This window comes from Lissotriton vulgaris, unplaced genomic scaffold, assembly GCF_964263255.1.
Source record: "Lissotriton vulgaris unplaced genomic scaffold, aLisVul1.2 SCAFFOLD_2243, whole genome shotgun sequence".
NCBI classification, from domain to species: domain Eukaryota; kingdom Metazoa; phylum Chordata; class Amphibia; order Caudata; family Salamandridae; genus Lissotriton; species Lissotriton vulgaris.
Genome location: NW_028253729.1, coordinates 233,151 through 252,811, shown reverse-complemented (window position 1 = coordinate 252,811; position 19,661 = coordinate 233,151). Strand labels below are relative to the sequence as shown.

At 46.0% G+C, this 19,661-nt stretch overlaps 1 protein-coding gene across 1 annotated transcript; it reads right to left on the bottom strand.

Annotated features, from left to right (window-relative positions):
* Window positions 1–10,445: 10,445 nt before the first annotated feature.
* Window positions 10,446–13,106, bottom strand: LOC147660788 (uncharacterized). The gene has a single exon (XM_086951466.1). The coding sequence runs from the start codon at window positions 12,897–12,899 to the stop codon at window positions 10,608–10,610; it is 2,292 nt and encodes a 763-aa protein (XP_086807592.1). The 5' UTR covers window positions 12,900–13,106; the 3' UTR covers window positions 10,446–10,607.
* Between the last annotated feature and the right edge of the window lie 6,555 nt (window positions 13,107–19,661).

The window sequence follows — 19,661 nt, the reverse complement described above, 5'->3', positions numbered from 1 at the left end:
TCTCCCTCCCTTTCCCTCTCTGTCCCTCACTGTCTCCCTTTCCCTCCTTCTGTCTCCCTTTCCCTCTCTCACTCCCTCACTCTGTCTCCCTTTCCCTCTCACTACCTCACGCTGTCTCTCTTTCCCTACCTCACTCCCTCACTCTTTCTTTCCCTACCTCACACCCTCACTCTGTCTCCCTTTCCCTCCCTCACTCCCTCCCTTTCCCTCCACCCCTTACCCTCCCTCTCTTTCCCTGCATCCATTTCCCTCTCACTCCCTCACTCGGTCTCCCTTTCTCTCCCTGTCCCTCCCTTACTCTGTCACTCCATTTCCCTCCCCCACTCTGTCTCCCTTTCCCTCCCTCACTCCCTCTCTCTGTTTCCCTTTCCCTCACTCACTGTTTCCCTTTCCCTCACTCACTCTGTCTCCCTTTCCCCCTCTCACTCCCTCAGCCGGTCTCCCTTTCCCTCCCTCACTGTCACTCCCTTTCCCTCCCCCTCCCTTTCCCTTCCTACCTCCCTTTCCCTCCTACCCTTTCCCTCTCTCACTCCCTCACCCGATCTCCCTTTCACTCCCTCACTGTCACTCCCTTTCCCTCCCATTCCCTTCCTCCCTACCTCACTTTCCCTCCTTTCCTCTCTTACTCCCTCACCCGGTCTCCCTTTCCCTTCCTCACTTTGTCTCCCTTTCTTTCCCTCTCCCTCTGTCATCTCACCCTGCCTCTGTGTCAGCCGGGCTGAGACAGCTTCAGAGCACACATAGCTGCACCGAGCGCATTAACCAGGGGCGGTGGGTGACATTTGAAAGTGGTGGGGCGCAAAGTGATTTGCATACAGCACCGTAGCGAGCGAGCGCAGCGAGCGAGCCCGGACCCCAAAAGGGGAGTTTGGGGGGATAACCCCCCCCCCCCCCCCAAAGAAAATTTTGAAAAAAAAGAAGAAAAATCGTGCATTTTCAGGCAAATTTGCGAAAGCAGGAAGGTTAATAAAGCAATTGTGAAAGTGCAGTTATTACATTAATAGATGGCATAACATAGGTAGCTGCTTATTCAGTGTAACCACAGAGCTTCATACATTCCGTCCCATTATGCTCAGACTAAATCCTGTCACCAGGCCAGCTGGCTCACTTTCAAGAACAGGACCGTATTCAAACCACTTACATGGACATACAAATCAGCAAATGACATGGCATTCATCCTACTCTCTGACACTCTACCATACTACACACCAGATCAGAACCTTAGATCCACCAATCACAACCTTCAAACAACACCAAAGCCACCATGTTTGCCTCCTAGTTCTGGGACTTTTACATCTCAGTCCTTCTACACTGAAACTCCACATCACCCAATATGTGGCCCATCCAATCTCTGCAGGAATTTCAGATGGCATTGAAAAGACATGTGCTTCAAGGAAAAAGCACAGCGGCATGGCGGATGTCGACAATGGCATTTAAAGAACGTGCAATACAAAATAACGTTATATGGGCAAACATTTTTGTTGTTTTCCCCAAACATTTTTTATTAAGTAAATAGAACACTATGAGCGATCCGTACAGGAGAGCTGCATAATTGTGACCAATTGACTACAATCAACAATCAAGGGGAGAGGATGTAGCCTTACGGCTAGAGCGGTCGGCTTCGAAGCTGGGTAACCTCGTTAGACTCTCAGCAACAACACTCTACATCTTGTGATTCAGGGCAAATCACAATCTCCCCGTGCCTACCAATAAAAAATGAAGGTGTTCATCTATAACGAAACTGGTGCTCATGTAAAGCGCTCTGATACCCGATGTCTCAGGTCTAGTTTGCGCTATATAAAACTCAAAAAAGAAAAAATCTGAACTTCAAGGTCTGCTTAGCCATACAATATGACTATTCAATGATCAAATTATACAGGTCCTACACACGGTCACTGCGAGGAACCTATGAAGCAATGACTGATGACTTATATGCCTTCCCCATAGGCCTATACACCCAGGAAGCAGCACGTGACTCTTTTGTAGCTACTCTGCGAGTCACTCTTGTGGAATGCTCAAGAGGAACTGACCCTTTTCTAAGCGGAACAGCTTTGAAAAACCGGAAAGAGAATGAGCTTTACTCTGTAATGCTAGGAGTGTTGTCTTTATATCTTTGGCACCTCACCTGTTCTAGGGCCCTCCGGTACGCATGCTTGAGCCTGGAACTTCCCATTATCAGAATAAGTGAGTGGATGTGGTTGTCTGCTTGTTGGTCTCTGGTGTTTATGGCTGTGTGTATGTGTGAGTATGGTTGAGTTTACATGTGCTGGTGTTTGTGGCTGTTTGCATGTGTGAGTAGGTTTGAGTTTACATGTGTTTGGGAAAAGAATTACAATCAATGCAATGAAATCCCCACTGTATTTATGTCCTGAGTAATTTGCCACAGCCTCCTGTGCACTGAGATATCTACACAACAATATTAACCTCCTCCATGCAGCTAGGCAACATGCAGAAATGCAATTTCATAAAAACTCATACTTACAGGCCTTGGGGATAGCATTTCTACCAGATAAAAGCCAGCCACTCTGTTTCTATTAATGTCAGATTTCTGCATCCGTTATCTCTCTAGAGGAACCATGACCAAGGCTGAGAGGTAAAGTGGGCGTAAAATTAGACTTTAAATTTGCTTTTGAAGTGAGATGAAATCCAAATATTGGCAAAGCGAATGGGTTTGACTTTTATAGTAAATACAGATACACACCATCCAAGCACATGTTGACTCGACATAGATGATACATGCATGTAAACATCCATGCACTCTCAGACTAACACACCTACAGTACCACATGCAGACATACCATTGGGCAGTCCCCCATGCCGACAGAACAACAGACCCCAGGCAAACAGAACAAGAGACCCCCCCCACACACAGAACAACAGACCCCCATGCACACAGAACAACAGACCCCCCCCAGGCACACAGAACAACAGACCCCCCCCCAGGCACACAGAAAAACAGACCCCCAGGCACACAGACCAACAGACCCCCAGGCACCAAGTTCCCTATTTCTATTGAGCAGCAGTTCATGTTAGTAAACGGAACGCGTGCCACGTCAAATCGGACAGCTGGAGAAAAACAGATCGGGTGTGCCCTCAGTCCTGGTGACAAGGCCACACATTAGTGTTTCTGTGTTATTCATCAGGACAGCGACATGTGGCACACATGACATATCACACCCAGTGTCTACATACTGCTAGCACTGAGACATGTCTATAGATTAAGGTTGTACAATAAAGCTTTTGTTCTAAAAACAAACAAAAAGCGGGCAAGACAGATTACTTTTGCAGTTTTGTACAAAGCGAACTCTTCCCGAAGGTATTGGAGAGTTTTACATTACAGACAAACAAATTCATTTTTGATAGGCGCGGAGAGATTTATTAAGTGGTGTACCCAGAATGGCATGAGGTTGAGCCAAGGTCGAGAATCGAACCTTGGTTCCCCCTTGCAAAGTCGGTAGCTCTGGCTCTTACGCCACATCCTCTCACAACTTCTAACCGAAAACAGCTTACAAGGATACACCTGAACATATTTTAGACACAGTTTGACGCTAATTAAATTAAAAGAGTCTATGTGGTATAAGAAAGATTTTTCGCTGCCATAAAACACACCAGACCGGGTAATACATTTGGTTAAAACGTAAACAGCTGCACGGAAACAATAGTTGCTCTACTTTGTAGTGTAAAACAATGATTTGTATGGCTATGCGCTGTAGTGGAAGATTCCATAGGGTACATTACAATGTGCTGTAAAGCCCTCCGTTCTAAAATCTGTGACGTAAGTACCACAATGGACATGCTATGCCCGTTGACAATGCATCACATCATTTACTGTGGCCAAAGGTACCGGCTACAGAGCAGGTATTTTGGCACGGATTACAGCAAATGTAGTGAAACGCAAGTGTATTTTTAATTCCAAATACACACACTTTCATACACTCATGAATTGTCTAATGCAATGTTTTAACTTTGTGCTGGAAAATTTTAAAGTCTTTATTTTTAAAAGAATCCTGTTTTGACTTGAATACCTGCAATGAGTGTACTGCTTGACATTCTCTTTGTGGACAAGGCAATTGGCCTCAGACTACTTTTAATTTCTGTGAATAAGCATAGATTAAAATTGACTAAATACATTTTCATTGAAATTGAATTGAATCATGTGTCATGACTCAGCTCGGGCCAGTGGAGTAATTATCTCTCACCTACATCATACCGGCAAACTACCTTTCTAACAAAGTCTTTACCTTGTTGTGCCTTTACCACTCATTTTTTAGCACGCACATTTTTACCACATGCATGCCTTTACCACGAAGTTGAGGGTGTGGGGGTCTCCCCCCCACAAAAACATTGTTTTGATATATAAAAGCAATGCATGGTAATAGCCTGCGTTGTAAAAGCATAAAAGCATGTTCATGGTAAAAACATGCATGGTAAAAAATATGTGGTAAAGGCATACGATGTCTTTACCTGCGATGTACCGTTGAACAGCCCACTATACCATACTGTTGACTACTTGGGTGTGTCCTTCCACCGCCAGTCGAGTGCTTGCATTGAACCATATGAGGGACTTGTATAGTCCTCTCTATGCGCTCCTACTTGCTCCTGCCTTTGTGTTTTGCTCTAACGTGCTGAGCTTGGAGGGTTGTCAGGTCTCGCAGCTGGCTTGCCTCATGCAACCAATAGCACATCTTTAGCGATCCCTGGCATCACAGGTGACAAAAGCAGAGCCAAGAACAGACGGCAAACAGCCCCCACTCGGACATTACACTTTCTGTTTGGTAAATAAATGCATTCAGGAGTGCAGCACCCTTGAGAATACATCATACAATGAAACAAATAAAATGAACACTTTTTTAAACTTGATGCAATGCTTCATTGTTGTAAATGCGTGAAGCACATAAGCCTGACCTCAGCAAAATGGTGAAATTATTAATTCTCTATTATTGCGAGGGCATGCTACAAAAAATAAAAAAATGCCACCTAAGCATGGCATAAAATGCTTGCAATAACAATTTAAAATAAAAAAAATTGCAATCAAATACAACTGTGATAGAACAGTATTGGCCTTTCCTAGGAGGTAAGTGTACATAGAACACATAGAAATCCAGTTTAGTTTAAATGTGTGTCACAGGGAAATGCGCTTCTTATTGGCACAGAGAATAGGCATTATTGGCTCTGAACTACTGTAACCTTAAGACAAAGTTTAAAACCATATGGATGAATAAAAAACAGTAAGAGGCTAGTCGAAAAGGACAAAATATTGAAAAAGTAAATTATCAGCTCACCATCCCTGGTACTGAAGTGAGCTTCTTCTTAGGCAGGTGTGTATATATATCAGGCAAAATGTCTCCACTCACAGCACAGGGCAGTCATTGGATAAGGGAATAAAATGGACTGATCCTTGCTCCATGCTGTGTGCGGAAGTGGGCAGACGCAATTTGTGAATGACTGCTGCACAGATCTATGAATGAAGAGAATTGACCAAAAGCCCTTTTATGTACGTACTCCTAATGAATGATGATGATGTGCCAGTCACCTCAATGTGTCAAAGGTGTGGTGGTTTCTTATAAGTAAGTGATCATCCTGCATCCATCATCCTGCATCCACCCATGCATCCATCCACCCACCCATCATGCATCCATCATCCTGCATCCACCCATGCATTCATCCACCCACCCATCCTGGATCCATCATCCTGCATCCACCCATGCATTCATCCACCCACCCATCCTGCATCCATCATCCTGCATCCACCCATGCATCCATCCACCCACCAATCATGCATCCATCATCCTGCATCCACCCATGCATTCATCCACCCACCCATCCTGCATCCATCATCCTGCATCCATCATGCACCCATCATCCTGCATCCACCCATGCATTCATCCACCCACCCATCATGCATCCATCATCCTGCATCCACCCATGCATTCATCCACCCACCCATCATGCATCCATCATCCTGCATCCACCCATGCATTCATCCACCCACCCATCCTGCATCCATCATCCTGCATCCACCCATGCATCCATCCACCCACCCATCATCCTGCATCCACCCATGCATTCATCCACCCACCCATCATGCATCCATCATCCTGCATCCACCCATGCATTCATCCACCCACCCATCCTGCATCCATCATCCTGCATCCACCCATGCATCCATCCACCCACCCATCATGCATCCATCATCCTGCATCCACCCATGCATTCATCCACCCACCCATCCTGCATCCATCATCCTGCATCCACCCATGCATCCATCCACCCACCCATCATGCACCCATCATCCTGCATCCACCCATGCATTCATCCACCCACCCATCATGCACCCATCATCCTGCATCCACCCATGCATCCATCCACCCACCCATCATGCATCCATCCACCCATCCTGCATCCACCCACCCATCATGCATCCATCATCCTGCATCCACCCATGCATCCATCGACCCACCCATCATGCACCCATCATCCTGCATCCACCCATGCATTCATCCACCCACCCATCATGCATCCATCATCCTGCATCCACCCATGCATCCATCCACCCACCCATCCTGCATCCATCATCCTGCATCCACCCATGCATTCATCCACCCACCCATCATGCACCCATCATCCTGCATCCACCCATGCATCCATCCACCCACCCATCCTGCATCCATCATCCTGCATCCACCCATGCATTCATCCACCCACCCATCCTGCATCCATCATCCTGCATCCACCCATGCATTCATCCACCCACCCACCATGCACCCATCATCCTGCATCCACCCATGCATTCATCCACCCACCCATCATGCATCCATCCACCCATCCTGCATCCACGCATGCATCCATCCACCCACCCATCATGCATCCATCCACCCATTCATCCACCCATCCTGCACCCACCCACCCATCATGCATCCATCCACCATCTACCCAACGGTGTCATGGGGTATAATCCGAATCAACAGCTGGCAATCATATATGCGACATATTAAAAAGCATTTGTAAGTGTCGTTTTTTGATGCACTTGTAGTTTTTTTTGTTATGTGGCTCAGGCGAGTCTCGGGCCTTGGTTCCCAGCACCAAAGTCGGCAGCGGTATCCGTGTTGCCACCTCCTCTCTCGCTTTGCAGGTCCGGCATTTTACACGCCTTTCACTTATCCCCGTTGCCTTTGTATGCAATCTGTTTAATAAAATTAATGCTGTGTATTAACCATACCGGTTATTGCAAGAGCAGCTCTCCTAGAGGAAATGAGTTTCTGACGCTCAAGCTTTCAGAGGTTCTGATTCGTGAGCGGTAATGGGTCCAGGCTTAGGCCCTACCAGGTTGCTGTTTTTTTTCTGCTGGACTGGCAGGGTGGGGGTCCGTTTTACTGCTGGTGGTGGCCTGTTTTTTAGGCTGGGACAGGAGCAACCATGTTTGCTGTCTGCATTGCTTCATGCAAAAAGAACAATTGAGGGACTGAATGAAAGCTATTCGGCACACGTGCACATGAAAAATTCATTAACAGTCATTATTGTAAGCTGTATAATTATTAATAAAGCTGCTTCGTGATGTCCATCAATGGGTGCATGGACGATGGCTGAATGATGGAAGGCGGGGATGAATGATGGGTGGATGGATGGGTGAGAGGGTGGATGGATGAAGGGTGTATGATTGGACGGGTGAAAGGCTGGATGAATGGCGGATTGGTGGGAGGATGGATGAATGAAATGGTGCGTGGATGAATGGATGGAGCATTTGTAAGTGTCGTTTTTTAATGCACTTGTAATTTTTTTGTTTGTTAATGTGGCTCAGGCGAGTCTCGAGCCTTGGTTCCCAGCACCAAAGTCGTCAACGCTATCCGTGTATTTTACACGCCTTTCACTTATCCCACTGCATTTCTATTTATTAATAATTTCCCCCAGGCCATGCACACATATTAGGAATATCACGGGCCTGTCACTAGCGAGGTGGAATGCCCCTGCAACCAAGATCCATGCTTTTTAAGTGCAAGTGTAATGCTATGTCGCTTTTTAATGTTTTTATTGATTAAATGAATTTATGTTAAAGTAATAGCCTGCGAATGCCCCTAACCTGCGAATGCCACTGCAACCGAGAGCCAAGTTCATGTTCAAGTTCAAATTTTATTTTATTAAATGACTTTCTGTTCACGTTACATAACTTCAAGTTCAAGCGGAAGGCTGCTGCCTTCAATTTCAAGCGGAATGCTATTGTACGATAAAAGTGCATGTAGTTCTCATTTGTAACTGAGGACCTGCTCAAAAGGGGATCGGCCATCCCCAGAACTGCCTCGCACAGTCGTAAGTGCACCCATGAAAGTATGTGTCCTGAACCTTCATATATCATAAAACAATTTAATTTAAAAAATAACGGTCACTTGTCTTACCCAGTTCGGAACCATGTGCTCGAGGGAGACGACCCGACCGGCCTTCCGACTGCATGATGAAGGGGGTACTGGAAACTACGGTGAACAAATATGGCCCTACTGATAAACCCGACCTGGCAGGATCAACAGAGGCAGGCAGGCCCTGCCGGAGACTAGATAACAGGGCAACACGTCCCACCAAGAGGTGCTGGTGCGAGCACACGCACTGACGCGGGTCGATGCCAGGGCCGGGCTCGATGTGGCAAGCAACTTCCGGGCACCTTTCGAGCGGTGGACTAGCCAATCCTGGCGCCTCATGTGGCGCCAGGATTGGCTAGGGGGGCATATTTACTACTCGCCCTTTTTCAACGGGTTTTCAGCGGCGGCGCCTGTAAGAAGCAGCACCCCTCTCTATAGGGAAAGTCTAGCGCGCATGCTCGGGCAAGGTGGCACCTCACCTTGTCATGCGCAGTACTGCTGCAGCTGAGTGTGGACTGTCACTCAAGCTGCAGCAGCACAGCCAGCCCCACCCCCTGCGCACTCCCGATTGAGTCGGGTGTGTCCCACTCCCGGCGGATTCCCGGCCGGTAGCGCTGATAAACACAGAGGTAATTATTGCCAAAAATACCATGGTGCGTCCATGTGGCTTAGTGGGGCTACGCCCCTACGCCCCAATGGACGCACTGCGGCTGGCATTAACAGGTCTTTAAAAGACCATTAGAATGTTAATGAGGCTGTGTTGTTCACCTCTTAGCGCCCCTGCAGCTCCACTCTAACTATGGCAGGAATCGCCCAGCCGGCCCCCACAGAGCAGCAGAGTCTCGGAGTCGATCTGCTGTAACTTAGTTTGCAGACACTCTTTAAAAAAATATATATATATTAAAAACACTAGTATGATGTGTACAAGGTCCGCGGGCCGCCAGGGAAGGCTTGCCGGGCCGCCACCGGCCCGCGAGCCGTACTATGAGTACCCCTGCTCTAGTCGCTCCCACCAGTGCCCCAAATGCAGGGCCCCCTACGCCGACTTCGCCCACCTATCTTGGACTTGTCCCCTTTTACACGATTACTGGTCCCAAGTGCACCGCACTTTCAGCGACATGCTAGGGCTGAATCTGATTCCCACCCCATAAATAGCACTGCTTGGCTACGTTTACAATTTCCCACGCACTATTGCAAAATTTGCAGCATTAGGATTCCTGTTGGCAAAAAGGGAGGTTACTCTGATGTGCTAGACGACCCCCGAGTGTGAAGTCCTGGCTAAGGAGTATGGCTTTTTGCAACATTAACTGCATTGAATATTCGGCACAGATCAATGGGCCGTCCCGGCCTATTGATATTTGGGGGCCATACCGCTCCTACATTGCCAAGATCACGGCTGAGCAGCAGTCTGAATTACAGTCATATAGTCCCGGTGGGAGTGGGCTGAGATGCGATGTATGTTTCTAATTATGCATTTACATTTTTAGTTGCTGGAGGCCCCTCTCGTGGTAACCGGGGGTTATATCAATTGGTTGATCGTAACATATGTCATATTGGATCAATTTGATTGCATAGGTCGCTGTTTCTCATTATGATGGTCCTTTTTATTAACTTTTTCCCTTTCTTTCGTGCTGTGCTATTTAGCATCATTGTAAAGTCAGTGGTTACCCGAACGAATTTCAGTACCTGAACACCATGATGTATTTTGTTATGTGATATATGTGTGTCCTCTCCTTATGCGATATTGTTGATATGTTATAATATGTAACTCACATCGCATCCTTAATTTGCTATTTGGAAAATTATAAAGTTTCAACAAAAAAAAAAACTACTTACTACTAAGTAAACCGCACCAATTATCCTGCTCTCACACACTACAGTTGGGTTTGTTCTTAACAAAGCAACACAATAAATTAACAGTTGGTGTTTGCCCTTCATGTCTTCAGCATGAAAATATCTACTGAGACAAGTGTTACAGTGATAAATAGCCCATGCTGGATGGGAATTTAGTAGATATTTATAGCAACAAAAATTAGCTAATTGAAACAAAGAACTAATTTGAAAAACAATGCCTTAAGAACTTACTTCAAACACTAATAATGTTGCAATTATTTTTTAATTTATGCAAAAAAAATGAATTTCACTTCTCACAAATAATTTCTAGTAACGAACATCAAGGAAATGAAACAAATAAAAAAATATGAGACCACCCAAATCCAACCAATACTAATTCTAGGGTCATTTGTTAATTGTACTCCCTTACTTGGATTTCTTTCCATGCACTATCGCTGGAATCGAGAATGTACTATTTCTTTCACTGGGTGGGTTCTTCTTAACCACTTCTGCAAATGCGGGCATACTTATCTCATCCGCTTCAGGTACCGGCTCTGCTGCCTCCTCACCAGAGTCTGATGAAGCCTCTAACTTCTCACTCCAATCTAACAATTGAGACACCTCCTCCTGTTCTTCACCAACCTCATCTAGACCTTCCATCTTCTCACTGACTTCCGCTAACATGTCTGCCTCCTCCTCCTCCTCACTAGCTTCTGCTAACATGTCTGCCTCTTCCTCCTCACCAGTCCCAATGAAAAAGTCTTTCTGCTGTTCCTCACTATTGTCTACCAATATCTGGGTCTCATTCTCTTTTGCTAAAACTTCAGTTCCAGATTTACTCTGCGTTTCAAATCTCAAAACCTGTCTAGTTTGCCAACGCATTTCTATGGAACTGCGAAATCTTGCTAAAAATTCATGATTTGCGTAATCCCCCTTAAGGAAATTACTCCCAGACTTCTTTCTGATTTCATGTATGGCTTTTTCTGCACTAGATAGGTCTTCGAAGAAAACCAGGGCTCTGCTACTTGAGGAATTAAACAATACTTTGTTCAAAGTTCCAAACTGACAAAAATGGGTACCTAAAGATGCAGGTGTGAAATTGGTCTTACTAAGACCATAGACAAAAATGCAGCTTGAAGAAAAACTATCCCCAAACTTTTCCTTGAGCATTCTCCGGGAAAGGAAGCATCCATTCAATTCACGAATGGCCTTATTAGCAATGACTTTGTTTGTAAACTGCACAACACCATAGTTGTAAAGCCCGGGCAATTTTTGAACCTCAGTATAAAATATCTTCCCAAAACTAAAGAAGGAACGCAAGAGGTCATTCTGAGAAACACTCTTCCTCAAATTGCTAATATACAGTGTCCCTGATCCCTTTTCTGCAAAAAGTCCATTGACTTCTTCAGATGTGTGGGATTGATTTCTTTCATATGGCCACACAGTGACATCAATTTTCTTGTTAAAGAGACTTGTCCCTTGGGTTCCTGATAAAGCACTGTCACGATCCTTTACAAACTTGTAAAACACCATGGCACTACGTTGCGCATCCCTTCCGTTGACCTGAATTGAAGTAATCGTTCCAAACTTTCCAAACATGTCCTGAAGAGCTTCTTGAATGTTTTTCATTGAACAGTGTGGAGGGAAAGGTTCAACTTTTAGAGAACGCAAGCGCTGCAGACTCAGCTTTGTTCGTTTGGTCGAGGGTATCGACAACCCAGATGCTGTTGTGTCTTTGCAGCGGCTTGTCCCTGCGGGAGAGCAGTCTTGGCTGGGGCTTGTTCCTACAGGAGTGTGGTTTCGTCTGCGGCTCTTCCCTGTGGGAGGGCCCAGGCCAGGCCCCGGTGCACTGCTGGGAATCCCACCCAGCTGGGGCCCCATCCCCGCGTGTCCACTGTAGACTTCACCCTGATGGTTGGTCGCTGGGGGCCCGGGTCCCAGGGCCTGCTGAGGCCACCAGCCAGGCTCACTGCTGCTTACCCCGGGGGGGTGCAGGCCGGGCCCCGGGGCACTGCTGGGAATCCCACCCAGCTGGGGCCCCATCCCCGCGTGTCCACTGTAGACTTCACCCTGATGGTTGGTCGCTGGGGGCCCGGATCCCAGGACCTGCTGAGGCCACCAGCCAGGCTCACTGCTGCTTACCCCGGGGGGGTGCAGGCCGGGCCCCGGGGCACTGCTGGGAATCCCACCCAGCTGGGGCCCCATCCCCGCGTGTCCACTGTAGACTTCACCCTGATGGTTGGTCGCTGGGGGCCCGGGTCCCAGGGCCTGCTGAGGCCACCAGCCAGGCTCACTGCTGCTTACCCCGGGGGGGTGCAGGCCGGGCCCCGGGACACTGCTGGGAATCCCACCCAGCTGGGGCCCCATCCACGCGTGTCCACTGAAGACTCCACCCTGATGGTTGGTCGCTGGGGGCCCGGGTCCCGGGGCCTGCTGAGGCCACCAGCCAGGCTCACTGCTGCTCGGGCCCCCGGGGGGGTGCAGGCCGGGCCCCGGGGCACTGCTGGGAATCCCACCCAGCTGGGGCCCCATCCACGCGTGTCCACTGAAGACTCCACCCTGATGGTTGGTCGCTGGGGGCCCGGGTCCCGGGGCCTGCTGAGGCCACCAGCCAGGCTCACTGCTGCTCGGGCCCCCGGGAGGCTGCAGGCCGGGCCATACGGGGAGGTGCATGCTCAGCCCCGGGCCTCTGGAGTAGGTGCCCCCAGGGGGGTACATGACCAGCCCCGGCCCTCCACCGAACGAGGCCCCCGCCTGGGGGGTGAGCAGGCCCCGCGGGGGGTTGTGCTGCCCCCACGGCTGCTGCAGGCCCGGCCCCGGGGCTCTCCCTCCTCCCCGAGAGGGACCGGCAAAGAACTCCAGCGGCGGCTCATGACTCCCAGCGGCGCCGGTACCGAGCTCCAACGGAAAGAGAAAACAGACGCAGGACTACACGGCGCCGTGAAACGGGAGGAGTCCGTCTTCTTTGTCTACTGGCGCTTGGGCTCTAGAGTCCGTCTTCGGTGTCTACCGGCTCTTCATTGGAGTCTAATGTCCGTCGTCAGTGTCTATTGACTCTTCAAAGGGTCTAATGTCCGTCTTCTGTGTCTATCGGCTCTTCATTGAATTCTATAGTCCGTCTTCAGTGTCTAGATCTGTCGTCCATGTCAGAGGGCGCTTCGTGGATTAAAAGTAAAACAAGCACTGGCAAGGCCAATAGGTCTCTGCCATAGCTACCGATGTTTCAGATAGCCATGGGTGACATTTTCATAATTTTTGTGTAATTATGACTGACATTTCAATGACCATGAGTAACACTTTCTCTCGAGCAAAATAAATCACTGAGGAAGAGGGAAATATAAAAATATCAAAATTTTACGCACTTGAACAACGAGAAAAAGATGATTTTAAAGTTGCTGCAAAGCACCAGATATTTAAGGGCACTAATCTAGTAACGTTGCAATCTGGTTGTACTGTTAAACTGGGCTGGATGGCCCCCGTGCTGGAGAGATCGTTGTTTTATGCGGCGCACAGCGACACCCATGGCACTATAGTCAGGCAAATTGCATGCAGACCTAGCACGGCACCCCCCCCACACCCCTGACTTTGTTACATTGTAGTAATGTGACACCCCTGACTTTGTTACATGATAGTAATGTGCACTAACGCATCACTGCTCAAGAAGAGACACACTGCTTTACCGCACAGATCCTAGAGTACAGGGTACGGAAGCCGCTCAGAATTAAGCCAACTTTATAGCCAATGTAATAGCAGTCAAGTGAAACTAGATACCGGGCAGGCACGGGATGTGAGAAAGCCGTCTGGGCTGAAATAGATAAAAATAAAAGCGCCCAGCAGGTAAACAGTAAGTCATTTAAAATGCTTTTGCTGTAACATTTGCTTGTTCTGGCGGCACTCAATGGAAGGTTAACCTGTGGCATGATGGTAATTAGTAAAACTAAATTCTCTAGTGGCAATGTGTGTATTTCTAAATTCGGTGTTCCAAGCACAGGACGTAGGGAGATCGTTCGTGCTGAAGTGCGCAAAAGGTAGAGGGCAAGTCACTGAAACACGTAGGGAAACGTTATTGACTGGCCAGCCACTGCAAGGTTTGTTGTGTGAAGGCAACATGGAGGGTAATTTTTAACTACGTCTTGCAGGGATTGAGACTTCAAACTTCAAGAAACTATTTCACCCCTGTTCCACTGTGTGAACCACGCCCGTCCCCCCAATAGTAGTTACTTACTGCAGCCCCGGCAATGAGTGTAAAGGTTGTCAGCGGCTGCATAGTCGGTGAGAGGTGTGTGCTTGCCTGCCGCATTCCCTGCCATGACTTCAGGGTGGTCCAGTCATTGCAACATCACATTATGTTGATTTTTAGGGCGAGCTATGTATAGCTCAGAACCTATTGCAGGGGAAACAACACTTCTTGAACAAGCGGATTCCTCCCCGGATTCCATGCAGTTCATGTGATAAATGCGCGTGCACAGAAATCCGCTCCCCCACTAAGCAAGACAAGCCAAGAACATCAAAGCGACCGGCCGCTTTGAGTCCATTTGCCACCAGCCACTTCACGCCTCCGCAGGACCATCTGCTCGTGAATGCTGGCATGCTTGCCCAGCCCCACTCCCAGCGCTATTTACTGTCCACGTCTTTCAAGAGCCATGCGTCTCAAGTTTCGCTTTGACATATTTCCGCTTAAATGCTTGCATGTTTTCTGAAGTATTCCCTATACCAGGGGTCTCCAACCAGTCGATCGCGAGCTACTGGTAGCTCGTTGACACCCTGTCAGTAGCTCGAGACCTGACTTTCAATTTAGTATCCTTGCGTCGTTGTTATGTTTATATTTTAGGCTTTTTCAGCCCTCTTAATTGTGTCCTCCGTCATAGGAACCTGCTGCTCCTGCTGGCTAATGGAGCCTATCTAGGGCGGGGTTAAGTGGCTGACGCAGGCCCAGCATGAGCAGTGTCCACCTGCCCACGAGAACCACGAGGCCTGCCTTATGCTGCCTACATCGTGCTTTGACCCTACTTTGACTTGGAAGCGGGAACGGGAGCCTTGCAGGCACAATTGTCTCTGCATACAGCAGCGCGGGAGCTGCATCACTTCACACATTAGGAACAATCGGACCTGCATCAGGTCTGTGGACAAGAGAAACTTTTTTTTTTAAAATGAGTGTGTGAAATGCTTTTTTCTGGCACTTGAAACACGAGCCGTTTCCAATGCTCCGGTATCTTGTATGCCGAAAAAAAACACTTAACTTGAGGTGGGCTTATATGATACCATTTTTCTGGGTAGAATAGATGCGCATTGAATTTAATCAATAACAACTTTAGATTCAAATCACTAAATATCGTTTGTCAACTTCTAAATGCGTTAGGAGACAAATCTTTCAATACCTGCAACTGCATCTGCTACTGCATATAATCTGTCATAGATGGAGCAGTCTGTACTCGACATCTTTCCAAACGTGGCGATGACTAAGATAACATCATTATGTCGAGTAATTGGGAAGTTTCTCTTTTGATAGCCATGACTGCTCATGTGTGGAGTAGTCCTTGGATAATGGCTATTCTTTGTCCGGTTTAAAATGCAATTTGCATTGTAATGCAGTTGTGGTTGTATAATGCAATGGAAAGCTTACAATTGATATATTATCATTTTTTAATCCATTTGAAACACTGTTTTGATTTCATCATTACAATTAGGCATCATTTCATAGGCATCCTTTATTTTTAAAGAAATAATGTACCTTGCACATTATTACTGGCCACAAACCAGAACCAGGACCATAATTTTACGTGTCTATTCACTAAATGTTAATGAAATTATGGGAGAAATGTAAAATTAGGTTCCTGACTCCAGTTTGTGCTCATGAAGAACATCCAAGTTCAAGAAGTACTTTATTTAAAAAACAAAAAAATCCATGTAAAATGGTGCCTTAAGTTAATGACATAAAGGGAGAAAAATTAAATGAAGTGCTAATTTTATGACACAATGAGCATAAAAGGCTTGACACTTCACTTTAAATTGATCCCATTTAAAAAAGTAGCTCACCCTGGCAGAGGCCATATTTTTCTGTTGTAAAAGGGGCCAATAATTAACATGGAGAGCTGAGCATGGGCCAAGTGAAGGACCTGTGGCCCATACCATGAGCGAAGACTTGCAAATAATGTAAATAGTGACACAAAAGTCATACAAAAATATGATTGAGTCTATTTAAAAATCACTGCGTTTATTACTCCTACATGCAGGAGCATTTCACGTGAACATTAGATCATATCACTACATTGAGAGGCATTATTAGAAGTAATAGCTTTTGAGCATGAAATGATGTACTCCCACCATCCATGATGACAATGCTATCTTAATAATAACTAAGTGACAATTCATGTGCACCATACTTAGCGTAAGTTATTATTACATGGAGCAAATGCATAGTCTGGCAGGGGGCATTTTTGTACAGCGCACATCCTGAACTCAGGCATTTCAAGGTCCCAGCGTGTGAGAATTTAGAAAAAGGCATTATGTAATAAAATAATTGTATTGCAGCATTTATATCGTCATATGCTTACTACCCTTATGTAGAGGACTGAAGCACTTACCTACATAATCCATGTAGGTAGGCTGTGTGGTTAGAAAGGTGTTATTTTTAATTTGTGATTCTATGTGGTAAGTGTTTCCATGTTTTGCTTGATGACTACCAAGGTGCAGTTATAGAGTTATGGAACATAATAGTTTGGTAAATGAGAAGGTGTGAGAGGCAGATGCGAAGTTTATGGTTTTTAGTACACTGGCAGCTGTGAACAACACTGCAGGTCTGTTTGGTTTCTTATGATTGTAGTCTTCTTCGCTGGTTACTGCAGAGGTCAGGTGCACACAATGTGTTGAAGAGGAAAGCCGGGACTAATATAAGCTCTCTGGTTTCATATTGTGCATTGCAGGCACTAATGAGTATCTCTTTATCCCTAGTTAGTGAAGCTGGGTGTGTGGGGGACTTTGGAAATAATCTGCACATTACTCGGCCTTTAGTAGCTCACGATGATTTTCACTGATCAAAAGTAGCTCTCGCTATAGAAAAGGTTGGAGACCCCTGTCCTAGAGGGATTCTTGGCTTCACACCTACTCACATGTTAGGTATATTTAGATAGGCATCTTAGGAGTATGGGCACCTCTATCATCCATTTTATATTCATGTATGTATTCATGATTATTGCAAGATGGTAGAACTGTACTATCCTTTTAAAGGATCATTCCAAGGACGAGAGGAGGAGATTGAAAACTGATGATTAGACAACAAGAAGCTAGATGGATAAGTAGGTGCAGAGCAGTTTCTCTAGGGTTGAATAGTGATACAGAACTCCACCACTTCTTGGTAGAATACCCGTGGAACTTGAAATGAGGGATAGGTTGGGATCTGTGCAGTCCAGATTTGACACATTTTGACTACATCCTTTCATGATATTGTAGTTTGGAGATGCAGTTGGATGAATGTCTGGTGAATTGGGTATAGCCAAATTATATAATATAGGTTTAGCAATGATAGTCATGGTTATTTGGAATTATTAAAGTGTGCACTGAAACAGGAGCTACATGACAGGTTACCTAATCTTGCATAGCAACTGAATGTGAACTTTAAGGTTTTTGGATAATTTTTGTAGGTAGGCATCATTAGCTTGAGAAGATCGTAACTTTCATTGTGAGTTCACTCCATCTTAATAGTTCAGGAAATTACGGGCAATGCCTGACACGCCATGATTAGAAATCATGGCAGAGAGGGAACTGAATATGTTCATTTCACAATCGTTTCACTGCAGGGTATGGCCCGATAAATGCGCTCCTTCGGGACTATTTATATTCTTTGGAATGAGAGTGGTATTGACGGGGCCACAGGAAGTTGAGTGTCTCAATTCATAATTAGCTACTGTATTGGACTTTTTATTGAATACTCACCAGTGCATACCTAGTTGTAACCCCTATCGTGGTATACAACGTTTACAACGCAACTTTTACAACGCACTACCATTACAACAAAACTTTTACAACGCAACATCCATTACAACGCATGCATTTACAACGCAGTCATTACAACGCATGACACTACAATGCACACTACTACAACGCATACCATTACAACGCAGTCATTACAACGCATACCATTACAACGCAAAACTTACCATCCAATACTTACCCTACTGTTGCACCCCCTGGAGTTAGAATAGTAATTGTAACCCCTACACTATCCAACACTTTCCCTACTGTTGCACCCCCTGGAGTTAGAATAGTAATTTTAACCCCTACACTATCCAACAGTTACCTTATCTGCAATGTAAAGAAATGCGTTGTAATGGTATGCGTTGTAAATGTAGTATGCGTTGTAGTGGAATGCGTTGTAAAGGTAGTTTCTGAGAATTCGTTGTAATGGTATGCGTTGTAATGGTGTGCGTTGTAATGGATGTTGCGGTGTAAAAAATGCGTTGTAAAGGTATGCGTTGTAAAAGTGTGCATTGTAACATCATACATCCCCCTATCGTTATTCATTGCTTATCCTTTTATATGTACTATACTGCTAATCATAGATATCTGCTACTGTCCAACGGTTGTTGCAGTACATCTATTTTACACTAGAACTGTGCAATAAATCCTTATTGTAACACGCCCAACTGTTTCTTCTTTGTAATTCACTGAGACCGAATAAGTGAGCACAAGTGACTGAGCGAAAAATAGTACATTGTTTCCACAATCCTGGGGGATCAGGGTTGTCATGTTCTAAGGTTGCCAAAAACTATTCTCTCCCCTATAAGAGACGATTCTAATGGCACTGTGAGCTAGCTAAAACAGAAAGGCTAACATTCCCGGTGGGGGTGCTCAGAGTCAGTCTGCCACCAAAACCACAGTTTATATTATCCGGAACGCGCAGACCCAGTATAGGTAATATAGAAACTACATGACATGGCGCCACCAATGTTGATTGGGTACTTATTTAACAGTAGAATCTGAGTAGATCCGTTGTGCTATTCTCAGAGACCTCTACTCACAAAACACAAGAGACGTCTGGAGTGGGTGGGCACAAACTCCACCACAGCTAAGTAGGTGAAAAATTCTAGTTATTAGCTGTTGGTTAATGAATCTTGAAGGATACATCATTCCTAAAATTGTACAAAAATAAAAACTTATCTTCGTTCCCTTGAACAAACTACTTTGTTACAAAAATGACCGAGAGCGAAGACAACCCAGTAGTGGATCGACACCTCTCAACAGAAGAAGATGTGAACGCAATTCAAATTGCACCTAAATTCAGACACACAATCACCCTGAAACTATTAGAAAATAGTTTACGAGTGGTGGCTTAGTAGCCTTCGTGATTGAGGCACATGAATCAAATAAAACAGAGGTATTTTATTTGAGGGTTACATTCCCAGCAGCAGATGCAGGAACACAGACATTTCACAACTATGCAGAAGGAGATACACCAGTGGAATATGGTCTGTTCGAGGACAT